The sequence below is a fragment of the Drosophila suzukii genome, unplaced genomic scaffold (assembly GCF_043229965.1).
Source record: "Drosophila suzukii unplaced genomic scaffold, CBGP_Dsuzu_IsoJpt1.0 scf_22, whole genome shotgun sequence".
Lineage (NCBI taxonomy): Eukaryota > Metazoa > Arthropoda > Insecta > Diptera > Drosophilidae > Drosophila > Drosophila suzukii.
In genome coordinates, this window is record NW_027255909.1 from 166,413 (window position 1) to 179,938 (window position 13,526).

Sequence of the window (13,526 nt, forward strand, 5' to 3'; positions counted from 1 at the left end):
GGTAGCGGTGACGTTTTGATTTTGTCCGTCGGCTGTACGAACATAACATTTTAACTTCCTTAACCCTGGATGATCTGTAGGAATAAGCTTAGCCAATTTACCACCTACTACGCATTTGTTAGCTCCACTATCAAGCAAGGCCAAGAAGGTTTTGTTAAATAATTCCAAAGCTATGTAAGGACGGTTGTCATTGTCCTGCCTAACAATAGAGGATACGACATATTTCTTCATTTTTCGCTGCTGTTTCCAAAATGAACACATTCGATTAGCCGATCGAGATTTGTTGGCGGAATTAATTCGTAGTGTAAATATTTCTGCTCTGCGTTGATAATAGTTACGTACTCTTTCATGGTAGGGGATAATTTTAAAGTTTCGTGAGGGCTCTGTAGTGTTTTTAATTAACATACTGTTGGGTTTGTCTAATTCTGGGTTATATGTTGTCGAGTCAGGTTGAGAGTTACTTAAAATAGAAGATGGAAGATGATTAATACCTACTATTGATGCTGAGTTTGAAACAGGATATCCACCAGTCAGAATTGATGGACATCCTCTTACGAGTTTTCCGACGGGGGATTACATTTCAAGCAACTAGGCTTATAAGTGTCAAGACGACCACACCCATAGCAAAATATGCGTCTGGCTTTGAGGCAATCATGATATCTGTGTCCGGTTTCCTCACAATTCCAACATTTATAACGCTCAGCATTGCGCATCGCATTTATTTCTACGTCGTTCAATGTTTGATAATTCTCTTCAACCTGCACTAGCTCATTTACAAATCGCCGGTTTGGAGGAGGCCGGGTTGCCGATCTACCTGCCATGCTAATGAGAAATCGTTCGTGTTTGTGGCACTCTGCTCTTAAGGAGGCAATGTTTGGGGTCAAAACATGTAATAATTCTAGTCGTAATTCAGGTTTAAGGTTCTTTTTAACGTTAGTAACTAGTTCACTGTCGGACATAGGCTCACGGAAAGCATCTGCAATCGTTAGGATAGCATCTAGAAAATCGTCAAAATTTTCTCCGCTTTTCTGCTTCCTATGTCGAAGAGAGTCTTTAATCTCTTCGTCAGTGCGCTGTTCTCTATACCGTTCACGGAGACTTGTACACAGGTGAAACCAATTCGGTTCACTTGAAGTTCTCTGGAAACGCCAGTAAAATTGTAAAGCTGGTCCGGAAAATAGTACGTTGGCAAATTGGTATAGCAAATTCCAGTTTGCGTTTAGACATTGTATAGTCAAACTATTTATCCTATAGATGAAGTCTTCAACAGGCATGTCATTTGCCATGCCAGTAAATTTCACATTCCAATTAGAAATAACGCTTGAAACTTTGTCAGGACGATATACGGCTTGTGTCAAAGGATCACCTGAAGGCAATCGTATACAAGAGCCTTGATTACTATCAACTCTGCTTGCATTGGATCGATTTAAGTTACCAGGATTTTCTACAGGGATATTTTTCGCAGATTTTGGGAATTATTAGCCAACTGAAAGTTTCGCATCGTATTACTGATCTCATCCGCTACTGCTGCAACCATGCTAACGCGAAAGGTTTCTAAGGAGTCTGTGATTAACTGCTGTACTCGAGTTTCGGAAATGATAGAACGTTCAGTTGATCTATGTGTTGTGTTTTGGCTTCTCAAGCTAGAGTGTGCTCTCTGATTCGTTGAGTTCTGATGGGAATTCGCTCTTGTGTTTGGTCTAGTTCGGTTAACGGTGAGTATCATTAGTAGACCTATTCGGTTGAGCAGCAGGAAAGGTTATCAGTTGTACCAGGGTACAAGCACTTCGACAAGGCGGACAAGTTTCATTAGTTCCTAACCACAGTACCACGCATGTTCTGTGAAATTTATGTCTACAAGGGGTTTCTGCAAGTTCAGTATCTATTACCATAGTATCATTGCAAATAACTCGACTGCAACCTCGTCTCGAATAGGCTGAACTGACATGTTGTAGTATTATAATAATTTCTCAAATATTGTAAATATAAAAAACTCTGATTTAAAATTGGGACTATCCTTTAGTTACCGTGCATCAAATGAATATTAATATAAAATTAGGGTTTCTGTTGAGCAAAAGACTTTTAATATTAGGAAGCAAGTGCACTACTGCTGAGTGTCTTTCCAAAAACTATTCAGCTAAACAAATCTCAAAGCAGTAATAACTTAATGTTTGATCTCTAAAAATATAATCATGAGTACTTGCTAGAAATTTCCAACAAAGTAAATCTCTAACGACTTTTCTTAGGTGTATCGAATGTGATTAATAAAAGAATAATGTTGTTTGGTGCGAATTCGAGCTTTTCCCCAAATCTCACATTCCGAAGCAATTCATTTATTTTTGATATGGGAATTAGGATTGAGCGATAACATAATCTAGGTTCAGCACCTGCAAGAACGCGCGATGTCTGAATTCCAAAGTATCACATTAAGGCTCAAATTAGGAAACTATACAAAAGAAATTGGATTTTACTTTAGAATATTGCATTGGGTAGCGACACGAAAAATTAACTCTGTTATCTTCTCAAGATACGGTATTTTCCTGATTTCCGATCGCCCCACGTTGGGCGCCAAAGAATATTTAACGAACACGGCAATGTGTGCGGCTATCTGGCAGCGTACTCTGCCTACAGTGTCGGCTGTGCTCAGGGAAAATGGGAGTGGGGTTTTGCTACCTAGAGAACCGCGCCGTCACATAAACTTAAATAGTAGACAGAGTAGGGTATTGAATAACTAAACCAAAGCTCAAAGAATCTAATTTTATACTAAGTGTGAGGAATGGCAGATGTCCTTTAATTCCTCTTCAAAAAACCCACCCAACCTTGCATAGGCTCGCTTTGCGTATGTGGTCAATGCCCTTATTACTGATGCACAGTTACTTCAGGTGTCCCAATTCGCAAACAAATTCACTTCATTTTATACTTCATTCTCAAATACGTACCAAAATTCAATTAAAGATAAGTTGCCCATGGCGGCTGCTTATGATTTTCTTAACGTTAGCTTGCCCATGGCAGATTAACCATATAATGGGTATAAATGACTTCATTTATGTTCTTCATTCAAAAATTTACGTTAACAATTAAGTTTTAAAAAGAAAAAAGGTAGTCTTCAACAAAATAGCACGGGTGTCGAAACTTGAATCTATAGTTATTCAATAGTTATATTACTTGGCTCAGATTGATGTTAACAGACGGTCGGCTATGCCGTACTTACAACATGAATACTTTAAATCTGTTTCCAGTGCAGTCGACAGGCCTGTGGACGGTGTGTGTAAACGAGGATGTGTGTATGCTGAGTGAACTACAAAGTATTATTAGTTAACAGTCAATCTAAGTCCAAATATACATACTGTACCCGTGTAATAAGCTTAATTTCTATAAAATTTAAATCTATTCTAAAAACTACAAAAGCGATGCAACAGTCAGATCGGCTGCCGAGATCGGGAGTGAATCCTTAGCTGCGAGGCGGCAGATTCAACAGCTAGAACAAGAGTCCCGGGTGTCTGCTTATCCGTGATACGCTCGTGTTGGACGTGTCGATGGCTAACCATCAGTCCGGGGTTAGGTTACTCGCAACTGGTCAGGAGAATATGGCGAACAACACGTGTATCAATCTAGGAAAGGCAAACATAAAAACTAACTGGTCAAGGCTGGGTTTACTTTTATTTACCTTAAGTTTTCCTTCGTCTTACAACGGTTGGAAAGCTTGGCTCGAAACTTAAATTTGCACTGGTAAACTGTATGTGGCTCGGCTCGAGTAGTCCCGCTCCACGTGTTGGCAGCCAGAGTGGGCCAAAACGAGCACCAGGCGATTTGATCAAATAGCGCTGCGCACTCCTACTTTCGTTTATCCATTAGTACACAATTATTGAAAAATATTAAATTCCCTATGCTCACCTAATTAGTTTTTCAACTATAAGTTGGATGTTGCGATCGGTGCCAGCTAAATTACGCCAGCCACTTTGGGCGTTTGGAAATAGCTTTGTGGTGGTTTACTTATTAGTCTTTTGTCTTGTTGGGCGGTTATTAAGCCCGATATGGTGCATATATATATACACACGTGGACTTAGCACTTCTTTGCAAAATTCGATTTGATTTAAAACGCGTGTGCTTTGGCCGAAAGATCAGAAATAAGAGAACGAAAAAACGCAAATGGCGGGTGCAAGCCCTCTGACAAGCAGTGTTAGAAAATACGAAATTATCGTTTAGTATTTTCTAGGATGTGTGGTTGCCACCAGGTTGCGGAACCAGTAGCGCTCTTTTATATTTTAAAAAAATACAAGAATCTTTTCCTAATAATTTCACACCCCTACAAGCGTTCCTATCAGAATACAAGAAGTTTACAAAATAAGTTGATTAAATTGTATACTGATAGTTTTTCCTTATCTTCCCATGTTATTGTGTTTACAGAAACCTAGTTAAAACCGGAAATTCTAAGTTCCGAAATTTTTGCAAGTAAGTACACAACTTACAGGCTTGATCGTCCGTCCCGACGTGGAGGTGGAGTTTTAATTGCAGTTGACTCCAAATTAACGTCTGAAGTAATAACGTCCGACGAAATAAATGACATTGAAAAAAACTAAAACTATCCCTTCCGGGTATTTCTATATACATAACATGTTCATATATTCCGCCGTCATCTGAATTCCCAATATATGCGAATAGTTTGTCCGCTATCCAGTTTATTTCAAGTAAACTATCAGATAGGGATCAGTTAATAGTTTTAGGTGACTTTAATATACCAAGGCGACATGGTCCACAGTCGAAACCTCAAATATATTGTTACCTTCAACGCAGCATGATTTTCTTGACGGTTTGCTTGATATTTCATTGTCTCAAGTAAATCATGTTTTATCTATGCTTTGTTTCCAGTCCAGATTGTGTCTGCATAGCTAGAACCTCTGAAATTACTTTACCAGAAGACCCATATCACCCAACGCTAGAGCTGACTATTGACACTTGTACTAAAGTGTATGAACTATCTGAAAAGTCAGCTAAACGCATCCCGTGCTTTCGTAGAGCGAACTTTGTACTCATTAATAGCCTTATAGCTTGCTCGGATTGGTCCAATCTGTACTTATGTACTAATATAAATGAAGCGGTTAATATATTTTATAACGTATTAAACGAAGTTTTTGATACATGCGTTCATACGTATTATCCTAAAATTTCAAACCAACCCCCGTGGTTTAACAAAGAGCTGGCACGACTTAAAAATGTAAAGTCTAGACTCTACATAAAATTAAGAGCTTAACAAGCTGACTTTTCCCGATACTTAAGTGCTTGGTCTGATTTTAACGCCCAGTGTTATAAAAACTATTAGGCTTGTTGCAAGACCTAGTTTACACTGGATCCAAAACATTTTTATAATTTTGTTACACAAAGCCTAAATCTTCTAGTTACCCATCATCACTTAAATGTGAAAATTCGGAAGCAAACACTGATCAGATCTTTTTGCACAGGTGGTTTACCTATTTAACATCAAGTCCTCCAGGTGAGACTGATCTGGAGGACTTGATGTGACATGCCTAAACCAAACTTTATTTTTCGCCCTGTTATAAGTGAAAGCTCACTTCTTTTAGATTTGCAAAGGGTCAAACCAGTCTACTCTCCGGGTCCTGACGGAGTCCCTGGATGTGTGCTTAGGTATTGCGCTGAGACTTTGTGCAGACCATTGCACAAACTTTTTACTTTGTCTTTAGAAACGTCCGATTTCCCACACAAATGGAAGGAGTCGTTTGTTATCCCGCTTCATAAAAAAGAAGAACATTATAACACCCCATTTACAACACAGTTGTAGGTCTCTTCTTTCCTCTTGTCAACACGGTTTGATTTATTTATAAATGACCTTCCATTAGTCTTAACGAAGTCACGTGTACTTATGTACGCAGATGACGTGAAGTTGTGCCTGCAAAATATTGACCCCGCACAAAGTTGAGCGTTGCAATCTGATCTCAATGTATTTATAACATGGTGCATGGACAATGAATTAAATTTAAATGGTTCCAAGTGTAAACTAATGACCTTTTTTCGTGTCAGCCCTCACTGTTAAACTAATACTTTGAGTGGTTGTGTGTTAGATAGGATAACGCATGCTGACGACCTTGGAGTCTATATGGATCCCAAACTTAAATTTTCTGATCACATTACTCCTATGGTAAGTAAAGCCAGGGGCGTGCTTGCATTTATCAAAAGGTCGAAGGAATTCGATGATCCCTATGTCGCAAAGAGATTGTTTATTTCATTAGTTCGACCAATTCTTGAGTACTGAGCTTCTGCTGGGAGTCCCCAACAAGGGGTGCATACAGACCGGATTGAGTCTGTGCAAAAACACTTCTTAATATTTGCCTTACGGAGACTCAACTGGGATACTAGCCTAATACTACCATCCTACTTACCATCATTAGCTAACCGTGGAACTATGCTTGGTATTACGTTTATTAGGAATCTTATTCATGGTGATGTGGAGAGTCCCCAGTTACTTACATTTTAATACGCCAAATAGATTCACTAGAAACAATTCCTTTAGTATATCTCACTGTATCTCTAATTATGCAATGCATATACTTTGCAATGAATGTAATCGACTATATCACCTTATATCTACTACCGCCTCACTTCCTATCTTTAAATCAATAATACTATCCTACCTAGTAACTAATTAGTTTTACTTTATGTATCTTGTCTACTCGTATTTTGACCCGTATTTTTAATTTTCTAACAATAGATCGAATATTGTCTTTTTCTTTGTCCGCGATTTTGTTTACTCGCCCAAAACGGTGAAGGGTTTCGCGCGTAACAAGCATTGCTTGGTGTCGTAGGGCCACTTGTTTGTACTGATCATATTATGAATAAAATGTACAGATTTAAAATGTACAACTGCTAACTTATTACAAAAAGAGTCATGTCGAACGGAAATGTTGTAGGGTATTAGCAAGAAGGCGACCTTGAATTGAAGGACCATTAAATATAAATATATGTGTTATTGTAAGCCCGCAAAAAATGGTCAAGGTTGGGTGGACTTCTACCAGTTGCTATAACAACAAAAACAATACAGATAAATGGGAAGTTCGTAACATAGTGTGTCTTGACTCAGAGAAAGCCAACATCTTTGTTAATTTGGATAGACGGTAATATCATTCTAGTTATATAGCTATTGAAGACTTTTAGTTTCGAAATATCTATCGGACCTAGCTAGATTGTTTTTGTTGTGTTCAGTTTTATTCCTGCTTCATCTTGAAGTTTTGATTTTTTAATGTATAAAACTCTGACGTGCTATATTACTACTAAAGAGATCTATATAAAACTAAAATCCATTTTTTGTGTTCTTCTAATTAACTAAAATAATTGTAGCATGGCCCAAGTAATTTTGATACTATTTACCAACACTTTGATTAAATTTTTATTTTAGTTGGATTTTATACTTTTTTTATTTCTTTAATTATTTAACAATGCCTTTAACACGCAGTCCAGAGATCATACAAAAAGAAGAGAGAGCAGTACATTGCTTTATCTGACCAAGCTCTATTGAGTATTTAACTTCTTTTCCGTTTTTCTTCAGTATGGAAGTCCATACAGTGACGGTGAACAGCCTACATTGCACTGTCACGGAGCTTTCCTCCCTCAAAGCTTCGACATCTGCACCTGCCTCGCCCAAGGTCACATCAAAGAAGAATATTTCCAACAATGCTGTCTCCGAGGCTACTATCATTGAACGCCTGAACCATAGTTCAACCTGTGAGCTGGAAAAGGAGTATAATGAACTTAAGAACTGGCACGGTTCTTTAACAGGCAATAAAAGTGTGGGAAAAAGGAATGGCTCGTTAAGTGGCGACTCCTCAACCACGTCAGCCACGCCCGGAACCAAAACAATGGAAAGTGGTGTTACGATGAGCTCTGCTAGTGCGATGGCATCCTTGACAGTTGCACCCGCCGTCGTCCAAATTAAGAAGCGTATCTCGAGCAGCCGAACTCCGGCACGCAAAGCGCATCGTATCAAATTCTTCCGCAATGGGGATCGTTTCTATTCCGGCATAACAATACCTGTCTCCAATGAACGGTACCGATCCTTCGAGAGTCTTTATGAAGACTTAACCCGGTTGCTTGAGGAGAGTGTAAAGATACCTGGGGCTGTTCGCACAATATACAGCATGTGTGGGAAAAAGGTGCGTACTCCTCGGTGTTGCCTTTACACTCATATAGTCTCATGCTTTTGCTTTTTTAGATAAACACTCTCGATGAGTTGGAGGACGGTCAGAGTTACGTTTGTTCCTGCAATAACGAGCAATTTAAGAAGGTGGAATACAACACTGGCTCCCAGCCTTTGGTTAATTTGACGTTGTCCAACAACAGTCGATCAAATAATCAGCGATTGGCGAAAAATTATAGACCCGCCTCTCCCTTAAAAAATGGATCATTAGCAATTAGCAATGGACCAATTACAGTATGTGGCGGAGGACCGGACAATAGGATTCCGTTGAACGCGTCCCGTCTTATCAACCGTGACACTGTGGTTCATCCTCGTATAGTTACGCTGATACGTAATGGTACTAAGCCCCGCCACATTATGCGTTTGTTGTTGAACAAGCGTAACAGTCCAAGCTTCGAACACGTTCTGACCGCCATTACCCAAGTGGTTCGCCTAGATACGGGATATGTTAGAAAGGTATTTACCCTTTCAGGTATATCGGTGGTTCAACTCGCTGATTTTTTTGGACCGGATGATATTTTCTTTGCATATGGGACAGAGAGAATCAACACTGCGGAGGATTTTAAGTTGGAAGCGGAGGAGCAGCGTGCTATTAATGTCATACGCAAGACCCTGCGGACGGCAGGGACCACCTACAAGGGACCCAAGCCCAAGATGCCTATCAAGAGCAAAAAGGCTTATCCCCCGTTGGTGGATTCGGAGGAATTTAAAGCAGCTCCCGCGCCCGATGAGCAAAGAGAGGCTGCTTTACTTAAAAACCCTGGCATAGAGCTCGATGATTTGCCAGTAGATATAAGGGACAGTTACACGTTGGGACAAATTATCGGCGATGGGAACTTTGCCATTGTCCTAAAGATCATGCACCGTCAAACGGGAAATTTATATGCCTTGAAAATAATTGATAAAAACAAATGCAAGGGCAAGGAGCACTACATTGATGCTGAAGTACGAGTCATGAAAAAGTTGGATCATCCGAATATAATATCACTTATAATGAATGTGGACAAACATTCAAATATGTATCTTGTACTGGAGTATGTAAGTGGTAAGCGTTGATTGCTGTACAGTTTCTACCAGCTAAAACAAGTAGTTTTATTATTCTAGGTGGCGATCTGTTCGATGCAATAACTCAGGCCACTCGTTTCTCAGAAAGTCAATCGCGAATTATGATAAGGCATTTGGCGTCAGCCATGTCATACCTGCATTCAATGGGCATTGTGCACAGAGATATTAAGCCTGAGAACCTCCTGGTAGGAGCCTTGTAATTTGTATTAATCATCTGTTATACAGATAATGATTAAAACCATTCACATTACAGGTAGAACTAGATGAACATGGAAACGTCCTTGAACTAAAACTCGCTGATTTTGGATTAGCATGCGAGGTAAACGATCTTCTTTTTGCCGTTTGTGGTACCCCCACCTATGTCGCGCCAGAGATATTGTTAGAAGTCGGATATGGCTTAAAGGTGAGAAACTAAACTAAATCGTCATAAAGTAAGTTAAATATTCCCGTTTTTGCATCCAAAAGATCGACGTGTGGGCCGCTGGGATCATTTTGTACATACTACTGTGCGGGTTTCCACCGTTTGTGGCGCCCGACAATCAACAGGAACCACTCTTTGACGCCATTATATCGGGCATTTACGAGTTTCCAGATCCATACTGGTCCGATGTAGGTGACGGCGTACGTGATTTGATCGCCAATATGCTGCAGTCAGATCCAAACGTTCGCTTCACAAGCGAAGACATCCTTGATCATTATTGGACGATGGAAAATGAGCAAAACGAATGCAAAAATTATAGTAGATGAATTGTGACTGTGTAGAATGTTTACATAAACTACATTTCCACTCCACAGTATTTATGCGGGATAAATTTTTTATTATGTATCTTAAAAAGCTATTATAAAAGCCTTTATTTATTTGTACTTTTAACCGCAATCGCTATTCGTGAATATTCATGTAACTATATCTACAAATTAAACACGACCATTCAAGAGTACTGACGAAAATAGCCGAAAGCATTTCCTAAATTCCAGTTATGTACATAATTAGGTGAATTCTCTGCTACTGAGTGTCGTGTAATGACTGGGAAACTTAACGGGGTTATCAGCATACACAAGTAAACGCAATTGGGAGTTACAGCCCAATGTCAGGATCAGAGACTGCCAACTTGTTTTGCGGTAGATATATAATAACTTTTAGTACCCAGATGAGGAATTCTGTAAACTTCGTATTTCGACATGACCTGCGAACAACTGGTAATTCCGATTGAAACTGAATTCCTCGTAAGGCTTCTTTATCAAGTGTTTTTCTGCGCCAGTTTTGTATTTCGTTTGTGCGGTTCCGTTCGATCTTCGTCTAAGGCAGACTGATTGGATAGGGGTAAAAGTCATCGATGTTGATTATTTATTTATTTATTTATTCTCAGACTAAAAGGCAATTGAGAAATTACCTATAGCCTATGCTTTTCATTGTAGTTATAGCTACTGTGGCCTTAAGCTACGTTTGTTATATATAATTTACATTTTTACATATAGACTATGTCTAGGTTTTAAATTACATGGTATAATTTTATTGCCTTTAAGAAATTCATGGAAGCTATGAAATTGGGGGTGTTGGGGGTAAGGAGTTCTGACGGGTTTGAGGGTAGGAATTTGTTTCTTTCCGATAGAAAGAGAGGACATTCTAGGAGAATGTGCTTGATGGTAATTGATGTGTTGCAGCGCTCACATTGCGGTGCTGCTTGTTTGTTTATCATGTGTTCGTGCGTGAGCTTGGAGTGTCCCAGCCTTAGTCTTGAAAACTTAACCAAGTCTTGGCGATTAATATCGTTTGCTTTAATGTTGTAATTTTTTAGAGATAGTTTGTTGGGGCTTATAAGTTTATAGTGGTCTGAAGTATTTTCCCATAGAGATGCGAATTGTTTTTTGAATTTCTGTTTGATAAATAATTGTGTGTCCTTGTAGTTGTAATTGTTTTCGTAGAGGTGTGGAAATAAGTGAGCTTCCTTGGCAGCTGTGTCGTTTCCAGTTATGTTTGTGTGTCCTGGGATCCACAATAATTTTATGTACGACTGATGGCTGTTGAGAATATCTCTGATTCGAGCGGTGTAGAAGGATTGGTTGCTTATGTTGGCTACTGATTGCAGTGACGATAGTGAGTCCGAGCAAATGACGAATCTCTTCTTTTGTGATACAGCGTAATCGCACGCTGCATAAATAGCTGCCACTTCTGCCGTGAAGATAGAGCTATGTGCTGGTAGGAGTGCTGCTTTAATGATGCGTGTGTCCGTAGTGATGCTATAAGATACTCCGTGTCCAGACTTGGATCCATCTGTGTATATGAATGCGTAGTTATTGTAGAGTTCTTTAAGGAAGAGGAATTTTGTTTGGAAAACAGTTGCAGGAGTATTCGATTTAGTTGTGTAATGTAGTGTCTATTTTATCTTCTGAGAAGGACCATGGTGGGTGTTTCTGTTTCCTTAATTTAACTGAAGTGCTGTTTATTCCATTTTCGAGAACGAATTCTGACGCTTTATGTAGGATTGAAGGGATTCTGGGTGTTCTTTTGGCGTTCTTTATCTTTTGAAGGACGGTTTGAAGTGGCGTATTTTTGGCGAATGAGAAAACCTTACAAATCCGCGCAGTGGTCAGCTCAATTCTAATCTCGATAGGTGTAATATCGGATTCAATAAGAAGGTTATTGATTGGAGTTGTGCGTGGTGCTCCAAAAGCAAGTCTTAAAGCTGCATGGTAGATAGTTTTGAGTTTTCTTAGACAAGAGAGAGGGCAATTCCCATAAAATGGGAGACAGTAGTCAATCTTGGACATTAAGAGAGCGTTTATTGTATTTATAAAAGATCTGGTGTCGCAGTTGTATCTACGATTGCCTAACCATTTAATTATGTTGAGTCTTTTTGATAGTTCTACTGCCAGAGTGTCTATGTGATCTTTCCACCTGTACCTACTTGATATGGTAAGGCCAAGGATTTTAAGGGAATTAGCTTGGTTAATAGGGTATGCTTGTGATGTGATTGTAAAATTACACCTATGTTTCCGGCAGATATGCAGATGTTTGCATTTTTGCACAGAGAGTTTCGCTCCTGAATAGTCACACCAGCTTAATATGTCTGTGAATAGGCTGTTTATAGACATTGTGTTTACATTTTTATGAATTTTCTTCAGTATAGTGAAGTCGTCTGCATAGGAAAAGAATTTGAATCCCCTATGGACTTCAATGGTGCGGAGAATTACGGACAGTGGTGAGCCTTGAGGGATCCCATTGTACAGTGGTCTGTCTTCAGAAAAAGAGTTGCTCACCTTGACTTTTATCTTGCGATTGGTTAGGAAGTTCTTTACGTAATTCAACAATTTTGGTCCGATTTTCCATCCCTGTAACTCGTCTATTATTGCGTGAATTCCTATTTTGTCGTAAGCTTTTTCGAAGTCGAGACTAATAATTGAAATGTGGCTTCTGGTTGATAGGGCTGCGGTAGTCCGGTAGTCTAGCAGAGTTAGGCATTCAGATACGGACATGCCCTTTCGAAAACTGAGCTGTCGACTATCGAGGAGTTTGCAGTTTATTGCAAGCCACCAGAGTCGGTTTGCTATGATTTTGTCTAGCACCTTCGAAAGACAAGGGTTGAGCGATATGGGACGATACGAGGTTACAGATGTTTTGGGAGTATTGGGTTTATGGATCGGTATTACAATACTGTTTTTAAATTGCTGAGGGATGTGGCTGTCTAGGATTTTGTTGTATAAATTTATTAACCGGCTTGTTTATGGCTGACTGAAGTTTTTAAGCATTGGGTATGATATGCGATCAAGATCGGGTGTCTTTCCATTGAGACTTTTTAGAGCTGCTTTGAACTCAATCAATGTGATTTTAGATTCTATTGAAATTGCTTCCGGTGATGGATTGTGGGATAAATTCATTGAGTAGACTCTGTTCTTATTAGTTTGGAATAAATCGGTAAATTTAGAGTCCGATGACGATTCTGACCAGTGAGTGACGATGACTTGGGCTATGGATTCTGAATTTATAATGTTTATGGATGGATCTGAGGGGGATGTTAAGCAGTGTATATCATTTCTGGTTTTTCTTCCGCAGAATGTATTGATGTTTGCCCAGATTTTTGAGTGACTTGAATTGGGGTTTATTTCTGTAGTAAACTTTTGCAGAGAGCTGGGTTTTGCTTGTTTCAGTTTTCTTCTAAACAAAGCCTTGTTTTTCTTGAACTGTATGATGTTTTCGAGAGATATACTTCTTCTTAGCAAGTACCACGATTGGTTTTTATTGGTTCTAAGTTGTTCG

At 39.2% G+C, this 13,526-nt stretch overlaps 1 protein-coding gene and 1 long non-coding RNA gene across 12 annotated transcripts in view; one reads left to right on the top strand and one right to left on the bottom strand.

The window, feature by feature from the left end:
- Positions 1–13,526, top strand: part of LOC139354775 (serine/threonine-protein kinase GE16371) — a 135,422-nt gene that overhangs the window by 42,688 nt on the left and 79,208 nt on the right. For 3 of the 11 annotated variants that reach the window (XR_011605629.1, XM_070999020.1, XM_070999021.1), the window contains exons 2-5: positions 7,559–8,162; positions 8,222–9,251; positions 9,311–9,456; positions 9,525–9,674. Coding sequence is in view for 9 of the 11 variants with exons in the window: in XM_070999020.1 (XP_070855121.1) it covers positions 7,560–8,162; positions 8,222–9,251; positions 9,311–9,456; positions 9,525–9,674 (1,929 nt within the window). In the remaining 2 variants the exon portion in view is untranslated. Of the gene's footprint in view, positions 1–7,558; positions 8,163–8,221; positions 9,252–9,296; positions 9,460–9,524; positions 9,675–9,736; positions 10,222–13,526 lie in introns of those variants that run through there. The other 8 variants (XM_070999018.1, XM_070999019.1, XR_011605630.1 and 5 more) reach the window with 7 other exon arrangements.
- On the bottom strand, positions 3,476–4,454 carry LOC139354780 (uncharacterized). Its single transcript, XR_011605637.1, has 3 exons — positions 3,895–4,454; positions 3,668–3,834; positions 3,476–3,611 (listed from the first exon to the last, which is right to left on the bottom strand). It is a non-coding gene; the product is annotated as an uncharacterized lncRNA (long non-coding RNA).